This window comes from Falco biarmicus, chromosome 8, assembly GCF_023638135.1.
Source record: "Falco biarmicus isolate bFalBia1 chromosome 8, bFalBia1.pri, whole genome shotgun sequence".
Lineage (NCBI taxonomy): Eukaryota > Metazoa > Chordata > Aves > Falconiformes > Falconidae > Falco > Falco biarmicus.
Genome location: NC_079295.1, coordinates 44,452,952 through 44,473,643, shown reverse-complemented (window position 1 = coordinate 44,473,643; position 20,692 = coordinate 44,452,952). Strand labels below are relative to the sequence as shown.

At 39.2% G+C, this 20,692-nt stretch overlaps 1 protein-coding gene across 10 annotated transcripts in view; it reads left to right on the top strand.

The window, feature by feature from the left end:
* Positions 1 to 20,692, top strand: part of WDSUB1 (WD repeat, sterile alpha motif and U-box domain containing 1) — a 32,062-nt gene that overhangs the window by 273 nt on the left and 11,097 nt on the right. For 2 of the 10 annotated variants that reach the window (XR_008823641.1, XR_008823642.1), the window contains exons 1-8: positions 250 to 4,132; positions 7,368 to 7,552; positions 12,052 to 12,144; positions 12,928 to 13,021; positions 15,250 to 15,283; positions 16,893 to 16,933; positions 17,025 to 17,131; positions 18,005 to 18,184. Coding sequence is in view for 8 of the 10 variants with exons in the window: in XM_056350084.1 (XP_056206059.1) it covers positions 3,735 to 4,132; positions 7,368 to 7,552; positions 12,052 to 12,144; positions 12,928 to 13,021; positions 15,250 to 15,283; positions 16,893 to 16,933; positions 17,025 to 17,131; positions 18,005 to 18,184 (1,132 nt within the window). In the remaining 2 variants the exon portion in view is untranslated. Of the gene's footprint in view, positions 1 to 48; positions 4,133 to 7,367; positions 7,553 to 12,051; positions 12,145 to 12,927; positions 13,022 to 15,249; positions 15,284 to 16,892; positions 16,934 to 17,024; positions 17,132 to 18,004; positions 18,185 to 20,692 lie in introns of those variants that run through there. The other 8 variants (XM_056350086.1, XM_056350082.1, XM_056350081.1 and 5 more) reach the window with 8 other exon arrangements.

Here is a 20,692-nt window from a genome sequence, read left to right as displayed (position 1 = left end):
AGAGGCTTGCGCGTGCGCAGCGGCGCTGGCCTGTGTGGCGGCTCTGCGCGGCGGGAGTGCTCCGGTTGGGCCCGCGTCCAGGCGCGTGCGCAGCACTCCCGTGCCCTCGAGGGGCGGCGGACCCTGGGCGGGTGTGGTGTCCCTCCGAGCCGCTGCGCGCGGCTGGGCGCCGGCGCAGGGACCCCGCCGGAGCTGGGGGAGGCGCCCGCCGGCCTGTGCCGCTGCCCCGGCCGCGCGTGCCTGCGGGTGGCTGGAGGCGGGTGGCAGTCACGCCTGGAGCTGCTGCAGCGTTTTCTGCCAGCAGCTGGCGGCGGCCTGTGGGCTCGGAGCGAGCGAGCCGCTGGAGGAGGGAACGCTGCAGCGCTACGCGTGTCTGGCGACAAGTGATCCAGGTTCTCCTTGCTCCCTCAGCTACTTTAAACTGTAGATACCTGAGACTTCTCGTTCCTAGGTTTGCTTTTCTGTTCCTGAAATTGTCATCACAACGAGATTAAGGTGCCTTTTTCAGCCTCGTCTTTCCAGATACCGAGCTCAGGTTGACATCTTACTTCCTGATAGCTGAAGGAAGTATGTTCGTTTTCCTTCTACAGATAAGAGATGTTATTGCCAGTACTTAATCTGTTTAATGGGTTTAAAGGGAACAGTAGTAAAAGTAGGAGAATCCTGAAGCTAAAAGAGCAGTCAGAGGTCTGATCTTTAACTAAATTGGCATGCATACGCTGCCTGAAGGGAACAGTTATTTTATCTTTCTATATACACCTTATATATACATGTATAGACATGTATATGTGCATACATTTATACATATTAATGTGACCACATGTATATGGACATGTGTGTGTATATATATATAGAACCACACCTGTTTGTAGTTGCCTCAGTTCTGAAATTATTGTTCAGAATGAAGCACTTAATATCCTGCTGTTTTAGACAAGTTAACTCAGTATAAATAGCATTACTGCTTTTGTTCAGCATAAGCAACTTTTAAGAGTTACAGGCACTTCCTTTTGGCTCTGTGCTTCTTTGTTCTCAGGAAGCGTGACCGCGATCTGCAGCATGAGGAGGAACTGTTCGGAACGTACCTTTTTGGGGTGTTTCTGGGCATCAGTGGTGTAAATTGCTTGTCTGATGCTGAGATCTAAACTGGTCCCAGCAGTCTTAAGTACTGGGAAAATGTGCATGGAGTTCACTTTTTCTTTTGTTGTTTTGCATATCAGCAGATGCATTTCTGGAGATGTCCACCACCTTCTCATCACCTCTTAATATTCATATTTTAACAAATTTGTTACTGAATATGTGATGTTTGCTTTACATGAACATTGGGTCAAATCTCTGATTGGCAGCACAAGCCTGTTGTTGGTGTTTTTATGATGTTTTGCTATCACTAGCATTGCTGCCTAGCAGAAGGGAGCTCCTGGACAAACTCAAATACGAAAAGGAAGCCTACACAGGGTAGAAGCAAGAACAGGTAATCTGGGAGGAATACAGAGAAATTGTCCAAGCAGTTAAGGATCAGGTTAGCAAAGCTAAAGCTCTAATAGAATTTAATCTGGCAGGAACATCAAGGGCAACTGGAAAAGCTTCTGTTGGTGTGTTGGTAATAAGAGGAAGACTAGAGAAAATGTGGGCCTTCTCTGGAAGGAAACGGGAGACTTGATTACCTGGGACATGGGGAAGGCTGAGGTACTCAATGACTTTTTTGCCTCCGTCTTCACTGGCAAGTGCTCCAGCCACACCGCCCAAGTCAGAAGGCGATGGCAGGGACTGCAAGAATGAAGAGCTGCCTGCTGTAGCAGATCAGGTTTGAGACCATCTAAGGAACCTGAAGTTGCACAAGTCCATGGGACCTGATGACATGCATCTGCAGGTCCTGAGGGAAGCGGAGGACGAAGTGGCCAAGCTACTATTCATCATATCTGAGAAGTCATGGCAGTCTGTTGGAAGTTCCCACTGACTGGAAAAGGGGGAAAAAAAAAAGACCTGGGGAACTACAGGCTGATCAGTCTTACCTCTGTGCCCAGCAAGATCATGGAGCAGATCCTCCTGGAAACTGTGCAAAGGCACATGGAAAATAAGGAGGTGTGACTGGTGACAGCCAACATGGCTTCACTAAGGGCAGATCACACCTGAAAAATTTGATGGCCTTCTATGACAGGGTTACAGCTTTTGTAGATGAGGGATGAGAAACTGACGTCATCTGCCTGGACTTGTGCAAAGCATTTGACACTGTCCTGCATGACATCCTTGTCTCTAAACTGAAGAGGTGTGGATTTGATGGATGGACCACTCAGTGAATGAGGAATTAGCTGGATGGTCACACACAAAGAGTTGTGGACAATGGCTTGATGTCCAGGTGGAGACCAGTGACAAGTGGTGTTCCTCAGGGGTCAGTGTTGGGACCGGTGCTGTTTAACACCATTGGCAACATGGATGCTGGGATCAAGTGGACCCTCAGCAGGTTTGCTGACACTACTAAACTGTGTGGTGTGGTTGACATACTAGAGGGGAGAGATGCCAGCTTGAGGCTTGAGAAGTGGACCAGCTCGTGAAGTTCAAAAAGAACATGTGCAAGGCCCTGCACCTGGGTCAGGGCAATCCCCAGTACCAGTACAGAATGGGGAACGAATGGACTGAGTAAGATCAGCCCTGCAAAGGAGGACACGGGAATACTGAGTAGATGAAAAAGTAGCTATGAGCCAGCAGCATGTGCCTGCACCCCAGAAATGCAGCCATATTCTGGGCTGCATCAAAATAATTTTTTCTTTTCAGGTGCTGCTGCATCAGGGCCAGCAGGTTGAGGGAGGAGATTCTGCCCCTCTGCTCAGCTCCCCCGGAGCCCTACATCCAGCTCTGGGGTCCCCGGTACAAGGAAGACACGGACCTGTCGGAGCGGGTCCAGAGGAGGCCATGGAGATGCTCAGAAGGCTGGAGCCCCTCTGCTGTAGAGACAGGCTGAGAGAGCTGGGCTTGTTCAGCCTGGGGAGGAGAAGGCTGTGGGGGAGACCTGACTGGGGCCTTTCTACTTATAAAGGAGGATCATAAGAAAGATGGAGAAACCTTTTACCGGGGCCTGCAGTGACAGGGCAAGGGGCAGTGGATATAAACGGGAAGAAGATAGGTTTAGACTGGGTGTGAGGAAGAAATTCTGACTATGAGCGTGGTGAGACACTAGAGCAGAGAAGCTGTGGATGCCCCATCTCTGGAAGTGTCAGATGGGACTTGAAGCAGCCTGGTATAGTGGAAGATGTCCCAGCCCATGGCAGGGTAGTTGGACTAGATGATCTCTAAAGGTCCCTTGAACCCACACCATTCTCTGTTTCTGTATTCCTGGTGCAACCCTAATTAATGCTTTGATCATCTTTTATAGTGCCTATTTATTCCATTGTGTCTAGTGTAGATGCAAATAATAAATTTGAGTAGTGGCAAACTTCTTAGCATAAGTTATATACCTAGAATAACTTGTTTCACCACTGCTTTTAAGACCAAGTGACTGCTATGTAATCTTGCATGTTGTACTGTGGAATTGCTAGTCGACATTGAAAGTTTAAATAGGTTAATGCTACCAAGTCATAAACCCCTCATCTCATTGCTTGGATTAATCTCTAATTGAAGATAAAACAATGCTTACATGAAAGTGTCTTGTTAATGTAGCATGTTTCATTTATGAAATAGGAGAGATGATAACTCTTAACTGTTAAACTTTTTTTCAGATACTTTTGTTGAAACTAGGTAAAATGGTGACACTAATTCGCACTTTAGCAGATCATAGTGATGATGTCAACTACTGTGCCTTCTCATCATCATGCTTGGCTACTTGTTCCTTGGACAAAACAGTTCGTGTTTATTCTTTAAACAACTTTACGGAGCTTCCATACTCGCCTTTAAAAGGTCATACATACGCTGTCCACTGCTGCTGCTTTTCTCCATCAGGACACATTCTAGTTTCATGTTCGACAGATGGCACTACCATGGTGTGGGACACTCGTGATGGGCAGATGCTGGCAGTGCTAGAGCAGCCCAGCAGCAGTCCTGTGAGAGTCTGCCGGTTTTCTCCCAAGTCCACACACCTAGTGTCAGGGGCAGCAGATGGGAGTGTTGTTCTTTGGAACATGCGGTCGTTGAAACTGTACAGGTGAGTGCCAGATATTTTTTGACAGCCTTGTTTGCAATGACAAGAGTATAAATTAAGTACCGTGTTGTACTGTGTACAAGACTTAACACCACTGATAATACTAAGAAACGGGAATAGGATTTAGAAGACCCAAAGACTTACCAATAGAAGAGCGAGAAGTGCTGAGTCTCTCTCCGTCCCCCTCCCCTCTCCCTCCCCACTCCCTCTCCCTCTCTCCCCCCTGCCCCCCCCTTCTCTCTCTCGTTAATGCAGACTCAAGAAGCTTTAATTTTTATGAAGTTATCTTTCATCTGAATCCTGTTGTTTTTTAAGCTCATGGAAGTGGGTTTTTTTGGTTTAACATGAAATGAGGATGCATTGCGTACTGCATGCATCCAGTTTGTAAACAGTGGATCAGCAAACTATGATATGTAATATAGAGTGAGTTAGTGGAGCCAGAATGTGCTGAATGCCTTAAAATGCCTTATATGTAGTGAGTTTTAGTTAAGTATTTATAATTACAAGGCTGTGTGGAGTCCATGAATGTCTTGGAAGCTTCCAGCAATCAAAGAAACTTGGAAACCATTGACATATCCTGAAACCATACAGTTCAAGATGTAACAGTGACAGAAAGGAGTATTGGAGCTGATTGAGTTGAGAATCAGCATTTCACATAGGTTTCCAATAAGCACTTGAAACAAAGCAAATGAGTATTTTTATTGATGTTCACAGTTAAAAGCATGAACCTTTGGGTGATCTTCAAAGTTCTCCTCTACATCTCTACATTTCAGTAAAGTTTTCAGGCTGATCGTTGTAGTCTGTACTTAGGCAAGACATTAATTAGGCTTTAGAGGAGCAATTACACAACATCCCTAAAGTTAGGAAGGAAGAATTTGTGAGAGTTGGTGAGATGTTTCAGCAACCATTTCTAAAAGCCAAAATTGTCTGGTTTTGGTAATCCCCTGTCAAGCATGTTACTGCTTTTGTGGTCTTTCTACCTTTGCCTTCCACAGCAGTGATTTAGATGAGGACTGTAAGTTTTTTCAAAATGATTGATTATAGTTATCTGAAGTCATGTAAATCTGGAAACCTGTCCATAAACAGAATTTTGATAGATTTTTTTCCACCTTGTTGTTTGTAGTGCATACAGAAACACTGAAAGGGTTGATGTGTTTCAGGAGAATAAAGAGGTACTGATTACATGCTGTTTCTTGGTTTTAAGAAAAATTAGGAATTTCAGTCATTAGTATTCTGAAGTCTAAGGGTTTATGTATTTTGAAGTATTACTCATTAAGACTTTCTTTTTTATTTATCTGGAATGCTTGGTACTGCCAGCAAAAAAAAAAGAAATACTGAAAAGTAATTTCTTACAAATACATGCTGTTAATATATGCAGTGATGCATGTTTTAGACCTATGTCCTTTAATTTCCTCCTAGTTGAATGATGAATGTATAATGACTGTATAGAAACTTGTGTTGTTTTAAGCAGAAAATTTTCTGCTTTGGTGTTCCCATTGTGAAGAAACAACAAAGAACTTGAACATTCTGGTCCTGTCCCCTTCACCTTTAAAAGTTCATTTCAAAGTGTTAACAAGCCAACAGTAGTCTGCTTAACGTTTATTGTATGTATTTTGGGACGTGTGTGTATATTTGTTTTCAGCTGATTTTTTTATTATTATTGTCATTTGTAATTGCTGATAAAAAAGTATACTGGTCCTGTTTTCTTAAACCTGAGATCAATATTACATAGAAATTGTCAAGGTACTTAAAAATAATGTCAGAGGATTTTTAGTTAACCATCTACTGGCAGTCTGTGGTCCTCTGCTGCTTTTGCAACAAGTTGATTGTATTGATACTGAGAACACCTTTTACCACACTTGAGTAAATCAACTGATGGTAACAAAGGTGTCCAGCTTTTCCTTATCAGCTCCACTGTTATAATTGTCTGTTCAAATTGTGAAGATGGCTATTCAGATTTTGTCTATGATGGATGTGAAGAACATGGAAGCAGATTAATTTCTGTGTATTTTTTAAAGCGTTCTCTCAGTAGTTAAATACTGATACCTGGCCTGAAAGTCTTAAACAGTACTATACATGTTCACGCATTTATTTTACTGTACGTTTTCAGAGCAGAATCTGCAGCTTTTTGTGTGAAAGAAGGAAAGTTTTAAAAATGCACTAATGAAAAAGAATTGCACATACAAAACTGGGAAGCACCGCAGTGTGATAGTATTCTTAGTGATAGAATTAAGGGAATCAATGCTTTTTTGAAGGTCCTGGGTCTGATTAGAGAGACTTTCTGCAAAGTTTATTGACTTGTCTTCTTTGGCATTAAGTTTGACGCCTCTGGCAGTAAATAATATTTCTATCAGCAAAATAGAATGAGCAGCCGTTCTACTAAATACAATGATGGAGTAAAGATGACTGACATTTCTTGCTGTATGACTGTTGCTTATAGCTGTGATTTTTTCCCTGCACTTAAAGATTCAACTGTGCATGCTGGGGTGGATATAGTGTCTATTAAACGGAGTGTGACACTTTCAACTGACTTTAGGTTACTACCAGATAAACTAAAGGGTGTTAGGTTGACCTCACTTCCTACCACACTTCCACATCTGTTAGGAATTTTCTTTTAAGATCAGTTTTACAAAGTGCTTTGGCTGACTTGTTAAAATGTAGAAATATTTTTTTTCACATTGCTTTCTCTTGTATATGAGTAGTCCAAAATTAACCCTGTATCATTAATCACAAAATATTCTATTCAGTCACAGCTTGTTGTATGGCTTAGTAGGTGTTCTGTTTTGTCTTTTAAGAACAGAAGAAATTGTGGGAGTCCTTTTTTTTTCCCCATTGTGTACTTGAAAACCTGTTTTTTGACAGTTGTGTATTTATCTTTGACTTTTAAAACTTACCCTGCTATAGAATTTTAACAGTGCATTGTGCCTTTCAAATGGTAAGTCCGTGCAGATTGTCTTCAGTTTGAAAAGTATTTTATCACTCAGTTAAAGTTACTGCCTTGGGGTGCCATCTACCATTATTCCTCCAGCAGTCAAAGGGCAGGTCCTGGTTCCTGCAGCTGTGGTTATTTTGTGTCTCTTTCCACAGGTGGCGTGAGTTAGTTTGCCTTCTGTTAACGAGTTCCAAAGTGCAAAAATTAGAACAGTTTGGCTTACTGTTGTCAGATTGTATTTTAGAGATCACGTATTCCGAACATTACTTACACTAAATTCAAATCTGATGTACTCTTGCTTTTCAGATCTGGGAATGTTAAAGATGGTTCTTTGGTGGCCTGTGCATTTTCTCCTAATGGAAATTTCTTTGTCACTGGATCATCGTGTGGTGATTTAACCATTTGGGATGATAAAATGAGATGCCTGTATAACGAAAAAGCACATGATCTTGGTGTTACCTGCTGTGATATTTCTTCACAGCCAATTTCTGGTTAGTTACTTGACTCATCAGGGGAGGAACATGGAAAAAAAAGAGTTATTTCTCTCTGGTTCTTGTTTTCATCTTTTTGTCATCAGTGCTCAAGTACAAATTACATTGGGAAGAACTGATGTTTTAGAATATTTTGAATATTCTTAAGTAAAAGTTGCAGTCAAGTTGATAACAAGCAATGTACTTGGTAAACAAACAAGGTGATTAGCATGCTTATGATAGCTTTCAGTAGCTAATTATCCTGCCAGAGTTTTGGAGAATACTTAGACTTCACTTACAAACACTGCCCATCTCCCAGGTCTAACAAAGCTGTTAGAAGATGCAATGCTTGATTACCTTTCTCTTACTCTCACTTTACTCTTTCGTACTTTGGTTCTCCAAGGAGGAGGACTGGATTAAAGCAGAGAACTGTAAACCTAATACCAAGCTAAATGCTTGAGCTGTGGGATGTTAATAGGTAGACTGTTTTCCTGCACCTGGCTGTCTCAGTTGGAGGAATCTGGGGGAGCAGTGCACCCAGAATCTCATGTGTCCCACTAAGATGTGGTACTGTGCAAATGTCTTATAGTGGTTTTGGCTGACCTCGCTGTATAAGCTGCATTTCAATTTTGTCATTATGTGGTTCTTCACAGTTGTCGTGACATTAACTTAAGCTCTTTCTTTTGAAAATGAAATCTTATATTTCTGTATATGGTTAGGTATTAGAATAAAAAACATAAAGCATGCATAATGTAGGCCTTTCCCAGGGCTGCGTTGCATTTTATGTTCAGTTTTCATTCATTTCACATTGGTAAAGCTTTCTGTGGAACTAAAATAATTAGAACCTAAATTTCTGTATATGCAAAAACTGTATACTGAAAACTGCATATTTAAACTTCCAGCTGTCTCAGGGAAAGCTTTGCACTTGTGTGTACAGGCTTTTATTGTTGAGGTTTAACCCCGATGGGCAGCTCAGCCCCGTGCAGCTGCTTGCTCAGTCCCCCAGCTTCCCCACGCCAGTGGGAGGGGGAGAGTGAAGGGCACAATTGCAAAAACTCATGGGTTGAGGTAAAGACAGTTGAATAGAGAAAGCAAAAGCTGTGTGTGCAAGCAAAGCAAAAGAAGGAATTAATTCACTGCGTCCCATCAGCAGGCAGGTTGCAGCCATTACCAAGAAAGCAGTTACAATGGCCTGGAAGGGCAAATGCCTTAACTCCAAATGTCTTCCTTTCTTCCCGCAGCTTTTATTGCTGAGCACCATGACATATGGAATGGGATTTCCCTTGGGTCAGTTGGGGTCAGCTGTCGCAGCTCTGTGTCCCCCAACTCCTTGTGCCCCCCAGCCAGCTCGCTGGTGGGGAGGGGGGAGGGGCAGAAAAGCCCTTGAGGCTGCACAAGTACTACTTGGCGATAACTAAAACATCCCTGTGCTATCAACTCTGATTTGGTCACTAATGCAAAATACAGCACTGCAGGAGCTACTATCCCAGCCATAACCAGTACAGCTATGTTGCAGCACAGGTTTCCTATATAATTGTGTGGGAATACCGAAGAGTTGCATGTCTAAGCTTGCATAGCTTGTATAGTGGGATGAAACATTTGCACAACAAGAACCTCTATTTGAAATACCCTGGAAGAAATTAATTGCAGTACAGGAAAGTGTCATAGTTGAACAACATAAATATTTCAGAATTTGCAATATTTAAAGAGTCTGAAAAGCTGAAAGGTTAATTTGCATGAATTTTTGTCATATAAAAGTGTTAAAAAGAGTTGGAAAATCATGTAGTCATCTACTTTTGATGGAGGTTGGGAAACTGGGCAGAAGTCTCATTGTCAGATTTAGGAGGTAATACTCCAACTTGTCTTAACAACCTTGTAGGTTTGTGCTTTCCAGTTCTACTATGGAGACAAAGCGGTCTCTGTAAAGGTATGAAGGCTTCTGTGTTCAGAGTACACGAGCTGCTTGTGCAAAGGTACCAAAATTATAACTGAGCAGCCACTTCCATCTTTCAGTGCTAAACATAGCGATAACCAGCCTTCCAGTGCCTAAAGGGAAGCTCAAGAGGGACATTTTACAGGGGCACGTGTGACAGGGCACGGGGGTGGCTTTGAGCGCAGAGAGGGCAGATGCAGGTCAGAGATCAGGAAGAACCTCTCCCCGTGAGGGCGGCGAGGCGGTGGGCCAGGCTGCCCAGAGCAGCTGTGGGTGCCCCATCCCTGGCAGTGCTCCAGGCCAGGCTGGATGGGGCTGGGAGCAGCCTGGGCTGGGGGGGGTCCCTGCCCGGGGCAGGGCTGGGAACTGGGTGGGCTTTAAGGTCCCTTCTAGCCCAGACCATCCTGTGAGTCTGTGGAGTGCTGCTATCTGTGTACCACCTTGTTTAAAAAGGTGGTACAGAGCAGGAAGAAAGCAGGAGAAGTAGGGAAAAAAGCAGGACAGAAGCAGGGGAAGGCAGAGGAAGTAGGATGTGACCATGTACTTCAGCACAGAGAATTAGTGACTGACAATACCAAATCAAATGGGTGCCCACTGAAAGGTGTAGGGACAACACTGAATTAACCTGTCACCATGGAAAGGGCATTAATCTTTAAATAACACCTCTAGATCTTTTTTGGCGAAAGTACTACCCAAAAAACCCCATCGGGAACTAAGAATTGCTTCTGAGGGCAAAGGAACATGTTGAAGCTAAAACAGATCAGAGTGCAGTTTCCACCACTCCATGTTCTGTGGAGATTATTCTCTTGGTTTAAAAAAGTATCTTACAAACCTTCAGCTTTCTGCCAAGATAGAGTGAAATAGGTAAGAAAGCAAGTATATCCTACACCATGGATTTTTTTAGCTGATTTGTGATCATTCTTAGTTTTATTTAAGCCATATGTTACTGAAAGTCAGCACTTTCCCTTTTTGTGTGTTGCTGTTTAATCACCAAGGATTGAAATTTACAGGATTATTGGCAGATTCAACATCCATACAGATAGTGCTTATCCAGTACAATTAAAGATTGGTTTAGATTTAGACTCTCTTTACCTGCTCAGTTTAGAGCAAAATTAGAACCAGAGTTTTGGTTCTTTGTTCTTTACAGCATTTGTAATAGATGATCCTCCTGCTTTTGAAGTATATTCAGTCACAGTTGCATTGTCAGATCTAGAGCAGTTACAACACTGTGCAGGCTTTCCCATCTGACTGCGAAGTTTCAGTGCTGCCTTGCCCCTAAGTAAACTTCAGTGAAATTACCTCGCGATACTCATTAAAAAATTGGCAGATCTTGTTAAAATTTTCCAGCAAACCTCAGTGGAAGACAGTGTGCTGTCCTTCTCCCAAGTTATCTCAAAGAGCTCTACATGTACGACACTGTAATACCCCATTAACAAGTTGGTAACTTGTAAAATATTGTTGAAGTCTGTGCATCATGACAGAATTCTTATCCAGACCAAGTTTCCAAGTTCTTAGTTATCAAGAAACATGTTTTTACAACATGATAGCTAATGTGTGCTACTCATCTCTGCAAGACGCTTGATTTTAACAGATTTGAGGTAGAGTCCTAAGATCTGCCACAGTCCCAGTAGTTCTGATAGACCTATTTGTTCACAGGAACAATGTATACTAGGATTTTATTGTTGTAACTGTTTGAAATTAAAATACACTTTTATGTGGTGGAAAAATGGAGGTTAAAATCTCAGGTAATTTTGTAAGACACTCAACGTAAATATTTTGACATTTCTGTTAACCATAGAGCTGGAAAGCTTAAAAAGTCTTGAAAAGAAAAAAAAATATTCTGATTTCCAGCCTTAATCCTGCTAGTTCTTGTAGGAATTCTAAGACTTGGTACCAGCAGAGGTAATGCCACTGAAGGATTGTTATGGTGGCTTGTGTCAGGCTGGCATCCAGCTCAGTGGAGTAGAAGAGCAGAAAAAATTTGGCACTGGACTTACAAATAAAAAAGTATTCTTGACAGGCTGAAATAACACATTTGGAATGGAACGTGATAATTCCAAAATGTTCATATTGGCTGAATAGAGAGCGGAAAGCTGTAGAAATATTACTGTTGTGTTTAATCTTTAATACAGTATTTCACTTGGTTTATAAAAGTGAAAAACTGAACATTTAAAATTATGAAAATAGCCTGTCAGATACACATGTACAAAATGTGAGAGTATGTGGTTAAGTTTGAGAACTACTGAACTGTATAAGAAATGGATACAACTGTAAAATTTATGTTGGAAGATTATATTGGTGCACTCAGTGGATAAAGAAATCAAATATTTACTATCAAGAAAACTTAAAATATAAGCCCAATTCTGGTTTTATGTACTTGTTCAGGAAACAGTGTAGCAGAGATAACTATTCCTTATTTCTAAATGGTCTTGGAACTTCTGCAATTATTTTTGTTAACACTTTTTAAAAGTAGTACTGAGATTAAGGAAATGTACTAAATTCTAGTGTAAGAATGCTGATGTAGTTTACTGGTATGCTGTTATTTTCAGTGCTTCTGATTGCCATTAATATATTTGAATTTTACCAGATGTTGAACATGAATTCACATATTTCCAGATGGCTTCTTGTGGTCAAGATTATCAGATCAAACTCTGGCTTATTTTGTTTGCAGATTTCATAGGTGTGTATGGAGATGCTTTTTTCATATTCCAATGTCTTAAGTCTTAGTGGCAATTTGCATCTAAGATCAAATTTATATTGTTGAAGTTGAAAGTTTTCTTTTAATTGTTTAGCAGAAGAGCAGCTAAGGTGTGCAACACTTTGTAACATTGGGCCCTGTAGATTTTATTCAGTAATCTATTTACCAATAATTGTAAAAGTAAATATATTTTTAAAAATTCCCCCAGTTCCTTCCAACTTAATGTTATCATAAATATTTGGTTTTAATTAGTATTTGTAACTTTGTGTAACCAGTATAATTTCTACTGTGCCTTTTGAGCAGGTTGATAGGTTGAAACCTCTTAATCTACCAAGCCAGGGAGAGGTTGCCTTTCATCTTTCAGTATGTCTTGGCCCTTGAGCAAGAGCTGGAGAAATTAAAACAGCGTTGGCTCCTGCTAAAACTGCAATGTAGATGTGTGACTGCTGTGTAGAGACTAGGCAGATGGCCAAAAACATCTTCAGTGGGTGTTGTTTTGTGATCTCTTTTATGTAGAAGTATATAAGGACGAATATTGTGTGTACAGAATATACACTTAATTATCTAAACCAGTTAGACATGCTAAGACTACAAAGTGAGGAAGTCAGAGATGTTAAGCTGTCTCTGGGATCTTTTATCCCCTTTTCTTGCAGACGGTATGTCACAGAGACTGATCTTTGGTGCAGCTTTACGCTTCTAAAAGTGGCTTGTCTTATACCTTGTCAGGTATGTCCATATGTAATAATTTACTTTTTCTGATTTTAGGTGTTGAATTAAAATACAAATGCACACTGAGTGGACATTCTGCCCCAGTTCTGGCTTGTGCATTTTCTTACGATGGGCAGATGTTAGCTTCAGGGTAAGCAGTATTTTACATGTTTAAATTTCATGCTCGTGGCTGTCCAGGTTAATGCTTCAGTACTGTAAATCAGAATGTTCAGAAGAGAAAGTTCAAATGTATTTCCAGTAATTAAGGAATAGTTCTGTGACCTCCAAAACTCCTGAAGTGTCTTTCCAATTGGTTTGTGTCTTGCGGGTGATTGATATATAGGGTGTTGCAAGCTTTGTTCTCATGTAATGAGATTCATGATTTCCTGGTTTTGGGGCATGTATGTGGCCTTCTATGTGGATCTATTAAAAATACAAGTCTACATTACAGTCTTACCATCTCTTTGGGACACCATTTAGGATTTCTTTTGTACTCAGGCACTTTCAGGAACTTTTTAGAAAGTGAAATATCTTGAGATTTTTGTCTCTGATAGATTTGGTTGAAATAAAAAAATTCTTCACTGATCCACACCCAGCGTACTGCAACATAAGCCTTTTTTCCATAAAAAGTGCATGACTGTAGACGTGTTTTTGATGTCAGCCCTGTAACAGAATAATGATTAAGGCCCAACTTAGTCATGAACCATCAGTTAGAGACTTGTATTATTATTAGTCTTTGTTAGAGACTGATAAGGGAGTTGCCAGTGTCATTGCTAGGTCACTCTGTTATGTTTGAAAGACCCAGGAGGGTGGAGGTGATAGAAAGATTCCTGATGACTGAAAAGATGTAAATGTCACACTTACCTCCAAGAAAGGCAAGATGGAGGCTCCAGGGAACTTCAGGCCAGTCAGCCTGACTCCAGTCTCTGGGAAGGTTGTGGATCAGATCCTTCCAGTGGGTTTGGAAGCTGCTTCCAAGGACAACGTGTTTGGGGAAAGCAGCAGGAATTGAACAAGGGCAAACTGAGCCTCACCAACCTGCCTGCCTTCTGCGATGAGAAGGCTGGCTGTGTGGACAAGGGGAGAGTGGTGTGGCTGCACACCTCAGCACCTTTTTGTTCACCTTTAGCAAGGTGTTTGACGCAGACTCCCAGTGTAATCTTACAGTGAAACTGGGGAGATGCAGGTCAGAAAAGTGGACAGTAAGCTGTGCAGAAAAATGATGGGAGTGTCAGGTTCAAATGGTTGTTGATCAGCAACACAAAGATAAACTGGCAGCTGGTTACTGGTGACTTTCCTCAGGGATCAAGCTATTGAAAGAGATTATAAATAAAGTATATAGTATTTTAGGTTTGTATGAATATTAATGACTGTATGCTTTTATTCTGCACTTCTCATGAAAAGTGCTTAATCACTTCTAAACTCTCTAAGGGTGACTTGAAATAACAAATAAAATGGTGCAACTCTGAATTTTGTCTTTTTTGCAAAGACTTTCTAAATGGAGAAAATGACGTCTTCCAAGGGAAAAAGAAAAGACTACAATATCCCGCAAATAAACTTAAAACTATACAAACCTCAGGAGACAGTAGCTTGCTTTATGTCAAAAAATGGCATAATGACAAAATGTCACTATGTCAAAAAATGTCAAATTTATGATGTTTTGCTTTATATTCTTTTTGAGAGTCTTTTTTCAGTATTTGAAGATTATTATGAATGTTTGTGTTCTAGAGTTATTTTATTTTCCATTAGATATATGGCTTATTTTTTTTGTTTCCATTGTCATAGTGAAATGTCTATCCCATAAAGTCTTTCAGGAAACACTGCTGTCGTGGTAAATAACTATGCAATTTATATTTCATGAAGTATTTTATCTATCAGTTGCATTTCAATGCTACATTTTATGCATTTCATTACACTACTTCCTCTAGCTTGCTTTGCAAATGAAAAGATTTCAAAAACAAATAAAGTGCTGAGATTAGATCAGGGAGAGTCAGATTCTGTGGATCTGCTTTACAAATACTGATTACAAAGACATAGAGTAGGTACGGTACAGACAGTGGGGAGCAGTGGGAGTGGGGGCCAGTTTTTTCATAAGCACTGTGCAAATACTCTATGTCAAATTCTTGTGAAAGTGCAGAGTTTTCATATTTAACCACTGTATTTAATACCATGCTGAAGGTACAGCTAATCAGTAGTGTTGTTTTAAGGTGGGCATGGGTGGAGGGGATTTAGATATTTAAGCTTTTCATAAAGTAGTGTTCAGAAATCTGTTTGCTCATTTTCTTTGTGGAAAAGGTTGTTTTCTTCCTCTTCTTAATTAAAAATAGTTTGCTTTTTCCTGTCTGCATCATTTTAATGTCAGTGTGTTTGTTTTGAAAGGTCTGTGGACAAGTGTGTCATAATATATGAAACTGTAAGTATAACATTGTACTTCATTGGATTGTTGTCTTTCAGTATCAGCACTGCTTCTGAGTGTCTTATCAATGTAAAGGAATACGAAAGAATAGAAACTAAATAAACCTAAAATATTTACTGTGCATTGCGGGAGGGGGCGGAGTTCAAGGAGAAATGTCTCTTGACAATTGATCAGCCTTTTTCACTTTTTATTTAGATTTCTTTGAGGGGGTTGTTATTTGATTTCTTTACAATAGAGTATTATTCAATGAATTCCATACTTACATGTTATCTTCATCTTCATACCGAAATAGAAAGATATTTGTTACTTAACTTTATCTTAGCTTCCAAAGCAGAAGGAACTGTAGCTTTTGACATAAAACTGGGAATGGTGATCATAGACATTCTTTAGTTCATATATATATATATATATAATATATATATAAAGTGCTGCACATGAAATAGAAGCATAATAAAGAATTCAAGAATTTTTTTATGTTAAGGACAATGTCTTTAAAACATAGTAATTAGGCATTTTCTGAGATACTGTTATTACATCTTTCATGGTTTACCTGTTAAGTGGCATTTGCCTTTAGTACTTTACAGTATTAAAAATAATAATAATTTTGCTGAAAATGAAAGATGAACAGATTTTAACTTTCTCCAGCTCCAGCTTGTTCTGCACATACTGTTGCACTAATACGGTTCCTCAGTTAGGGTTGGTTTGTCACCAGGATCACTAATTTATACCTTCTGAATTTTTGGCCCAATTATTTTAGTACTTTCAAGCTTAGACAGGTATGTAAGAAGTCCCTCAGATTTTGGAACCTCAGAAAATTGAAAGATGCAGACAACCACAGCATAAATATTTTTTTAATGCTATTTGTCAGCTTTTGTGGCCTTAGGTATTTACCAGGTGGGACAATAACTTCTATAGCTGTTCATAAGTGGGGGCAATAAGCGTTCATGGGAGGGAGAGAGATTTCACCCTAAAATAGGGCACATTTCTCACATTGGACAGCTCAGAAAACTGGAGTGCTGACTGATCAATTAGTGATTCAGAGTAACTTTGCTTTTTGTCTTTCCAGCCTGTTGGTACCCCTCAGAGAAACAGTATCTTTCCTAAGAGGGAAAATCTTTCAAATTTTAAGTTAAAACCTTATGGAAATTAAGGAATCTAGTGGCCAAATAGGAGAACCACAGATGTGATTAATTATTGGCCCAGTTGAAGGATTGTAGCATGAAGTCTGTTTGAATTTTACCTCTTCACTTTTGGTCATTTTTAATCTTAGATTTGTAGAAGAAAAGTTTTTATCCTCATGAGCAGCCAGTCAAATGGATGTAATTAATTCAGTTGGTATTTCTGGCATTGTTGTGTCAGAAGTTCTGTGTTGACTGGTGTTGAAGGATAGGAGTGTTCCAGTGAATTGAACAGGGGGCTTCAAGCTGGAAATTCAAGATGCATTTCTGACTCTACTGCTGATCAGCTTTGGCAAGGTTGTATAACTTCTCCGAAGGAAACTGTCATCTTGCAAGAAGCAACATTATTCCTTAATTTGAAAGAAAGTATACAAATGAATGAACTTTCTTTTTATTCTTTAAGATTTAAATCACATATTCTTTTACAGAGTACTGGCAATATCCTTCATACTTTGTCTCAGCATACCAGGTAAGAACCCAGTATGATTATTCTCTTTTACTGTTAATATATAAAAGAAATTAAATCCTTTTCTTGTGAATTTTCACACTTTTATTTGTAGATACGTTACAACTTGTGGTTTTGCACCACATAGTCCGTTACTTGCCACAGGTTCAATGGATAAAACTGTGAACATATGGCAGTTGGACCTTAAGCAACCCTGTGCAGGTTGGTGTGGGAAGTATTTGTGATCTGTTAAAGCACAATATTGTTGAATATGTTCTGTAGATGCAGAACCCCCGCTTTTTCTTACATGCAGTTAGTTTGTAACCTCAGGATTATGTGCACATTATTTATCTTTTCTCTGAATTGATTTTATTAACATCCTACAGAGGTATTCTCATTTTTTAAATGAAAGATGTACTAGAAGTATTTTGATTTTATTAGTCTGCTATATCTTCTTTTCTGACATTTGCCATTTCTTACTCTCTGGACAGCATTTAAGGGGTGAATATTATTCCCAGAGTGCTGAAGGATTTTTTGGACAAGTATCATTAGTGATGAGTTAAAACAGAAAATACATTAATTGCAAGCATAATTATCAACAAGAAATACAGCTTACCAGTTGTTATAGGTGAAAAAAACAGGCTAACTAATGTTATAAGATATATCAGCACCTAAAGTATGTGGAACGAAGGTACATAGATCTTTGTTCAAAGCACAACAGTTAAGTCTGGACTTCAGTCTGTTTTTCTCAGGAGGTGTGAGACTTGGTTTCAGTGTCTGGTGATGTTTTTCTGTCTTTGAGTTCACTTCAGATTTGACAGAAAGGTAGGCGTCTGAGAGGTTAAATTCCTCTAAACTTTGAAAATTGATATGTAAAAGACAAACCCAAATAATTGTCCCCCAGTGAAATAATGTCTAATAAGCATTTCTTTTATTAGATACTGGGGAATCTGTAGTACTGAGAAGACTTGAAAAACAGCATTAATTACTGGCCATCATTCTTAGAACAGGGTTATTTTTAATTGAGTTTTTTTGGGGGGTGGGGTGTTGGGGGGTGTTGGGTTTGTTTTTTAACTGTCTTTTATCTTTCCAAAGGAAATATGGTAGAAAATGAATCTAAGCTGGCTGTTAAGGACTGGTCAGAGGATGATGTTTCAGCCTGGCTTTGTGCACAAGACTTAGCAGACTTTGTTGAGCTTTTCAAAATGAATAACATTGATGGCAAGGAACTACTGAATCTTACTAAAGAAGGTCTGACTAATGAATTAAAAATTGGTAAGATTACAGAAATCCAAATAGTTTCTAGAGTATGTGTGAAATGTTGGAATGAAAGTGAGTGAGGGGTTCCATACATGGTTTGTTTTCCCCTGAAATGCATTTTTATTTCATTACCAGGGCTGATAAAAAATCCCTAATGTCACATTATTTGCAGTACTCTTTTTTTTTGTTTATTTGTGTGTGTGTGTGTTGCTTATACCTAAAGACATAAAATGCACTTCCCCCAACAGTGCCATGTTATATTATATAATTATATGTATGTAATAGGTAGTATATATAAAAGCAGGTCTTACCTGCTTTTGTTTCTGGTTTCATTTTCAGATCTTGTATCATTAAGCTGTATACAATTAATTCTGACTTTGGTAAATAAGGCACACTATAGTTTTTCCTGTCAGTCTGCAGAAGTGCCATGTTTATAATGCTATATTGTCAACAACCTTGAATTTAGCAGTGAAATTCTTATAGCGTACTGTTATCATAATAGAAAAACATAAGGTATGTTTTAGTTTTTACTTACTTTGGCGATGAAGTGTTTGAGGTTGACATTTAGTAAGGATCAAGCAAAGTTTGCCTGGCTCAGACACTTTATAATTCATTAGGTGTCCTCGTTAGTACATTGTCCTGTCACTTTATTGGAAAACTGTGATTACATTTTAGAAGGAATCACAAGGAAGTGCCATATTAGTAATGATTCCACAGTGGTTATGCTGAAATAAGAAATTTAAGGATGGTGAACTACACGGGAACTTTCTGAATATAAATTCTCTGTTCGTTTTGATGGCTAGATTTAGGTGTAAATTAGGTGCTGGTACATCTGCCAAAATGAGATCAAGTATAGCAAAAGGCTGAACGAGTTAAGAAACCTTTCAAAAAGTATTTTTTATTTTATTTTTAGAAGTTAGTATTCTTGATTGTGGGAAACTTCTCCCCTTTTTTTATGTGTGCATGAGTGTGTGCTGTTGGTCTGTATAAGCTCGTAGTATCTCTGTGTATCAACTGGCTTTGTTGAATTCTAGAAGTCAACAGAGATGCTGGGAATCTGTCAGGAATTGTCATCCACAAAAGATACTTAGCTTCATCAGTTTCTGCACACATTTGGAGTAGCTTAATGTTGCAGCAACCTCTGTCTGAGGCTAATTAAATAATGCTGACTAGAAAGTTAACGTGAGAGCTGAAGGCAGTGTGACCAATGCTGAGAACTGACCTGTTGTCTGTGGGGAAAAAAAACCAACAAAAGCATGTGTTGCCTGATAGATTTGTAATGATGCTATCAAAAACAATTTCAAAGACAAATAAGGAAATAAAATCTGAATTGTAAGAGCCCATTGTAAGGTTATAAGACGCAAAGGATAGATGTGGCTTTAGACAGAGCACATGTAGAATACAGGCTATTTATGGGAAACTGTTACTTTCTGGCTCTTTCATTTGCCGTAAAAGGATGCAGTGAGGATTGATTGTACATATGAGCTAAAGTAGCTTCCATATGTTCTTTCTCATTATCAGGTAAAATGCTCATTGCTCAGTCTCTGTTCTCAATACTTGGGTCTTTTGCCATGTTTTTTCTTCAGCAGGTACTTGTAATACGCATCATAAGATTATAAGATAAGGAATCAGATTTTCACAGGTATCAGGCAGCTATAAGATATTTTTAAAAAAGCTCTAACTGAAATAATTTATCGCCTTAATACACATAAGCTACTCCACAAATATGAACCAGCACATACACAATGTGAAGCAATGAGTTACACTTCAATGGTTATATAAAAGACATTTATAAAACAAAATAATGAAATATACTACTCAAAGTCTCCAAATAAAATCATTCAGATCAATCAGTTCTGAAGTGGTAAATGTTGTGTTTCTGCTTCTGCATGTCATTCTGCAAGTATAATTGGCACAGACTAGAAATTACAGCCTCATATGTTTGACAAGGATTGTTTTCTACCTGGCACGGGCTCAAGCATTTACAAAATAGGAAAATACTATCTGCCTAAAACTTAAATAGTTTTCGGTGTTACTAAAATTCCAGTTTAACTAAGTTTTAAGAGTCTATACAAAGACATGAATGAGCACACTTTCTCTCCTTGATAACCTGTTCTCTTTGCACTAGAAATGCGGCATTTACTAGTTCCTTAATTTCCTGCCAAAGAACTCTTGAGGTTTTTTACAGTCTTTGCAAAGGGAGTTTTTTAGACCCTTTTACTCAATGGTTGATGGGACAGAAGCTTTTTCTTCTATCATTTTTTATTAGCTGCTTATTTCTTGTCCTTCTTAGTCTTTGCTTTAGCTCTGGTTTGCATTTTAAAAACAGTGTATCCTCACTTGGAAGGCATTTTATCTAAGAGAAAGTGATTAGCGAGTGGTTCACATAACATTTCATTAGCTTCTTTGATTGTTTTTGACAGCTTTTTGAAAGAATGCTTCATTACCATGCAATGGAACTAGTCTCTTTCCAACCTAATTGTCATAAATAACACTGTATTAAACTCTGTAAGATGTTGAGCA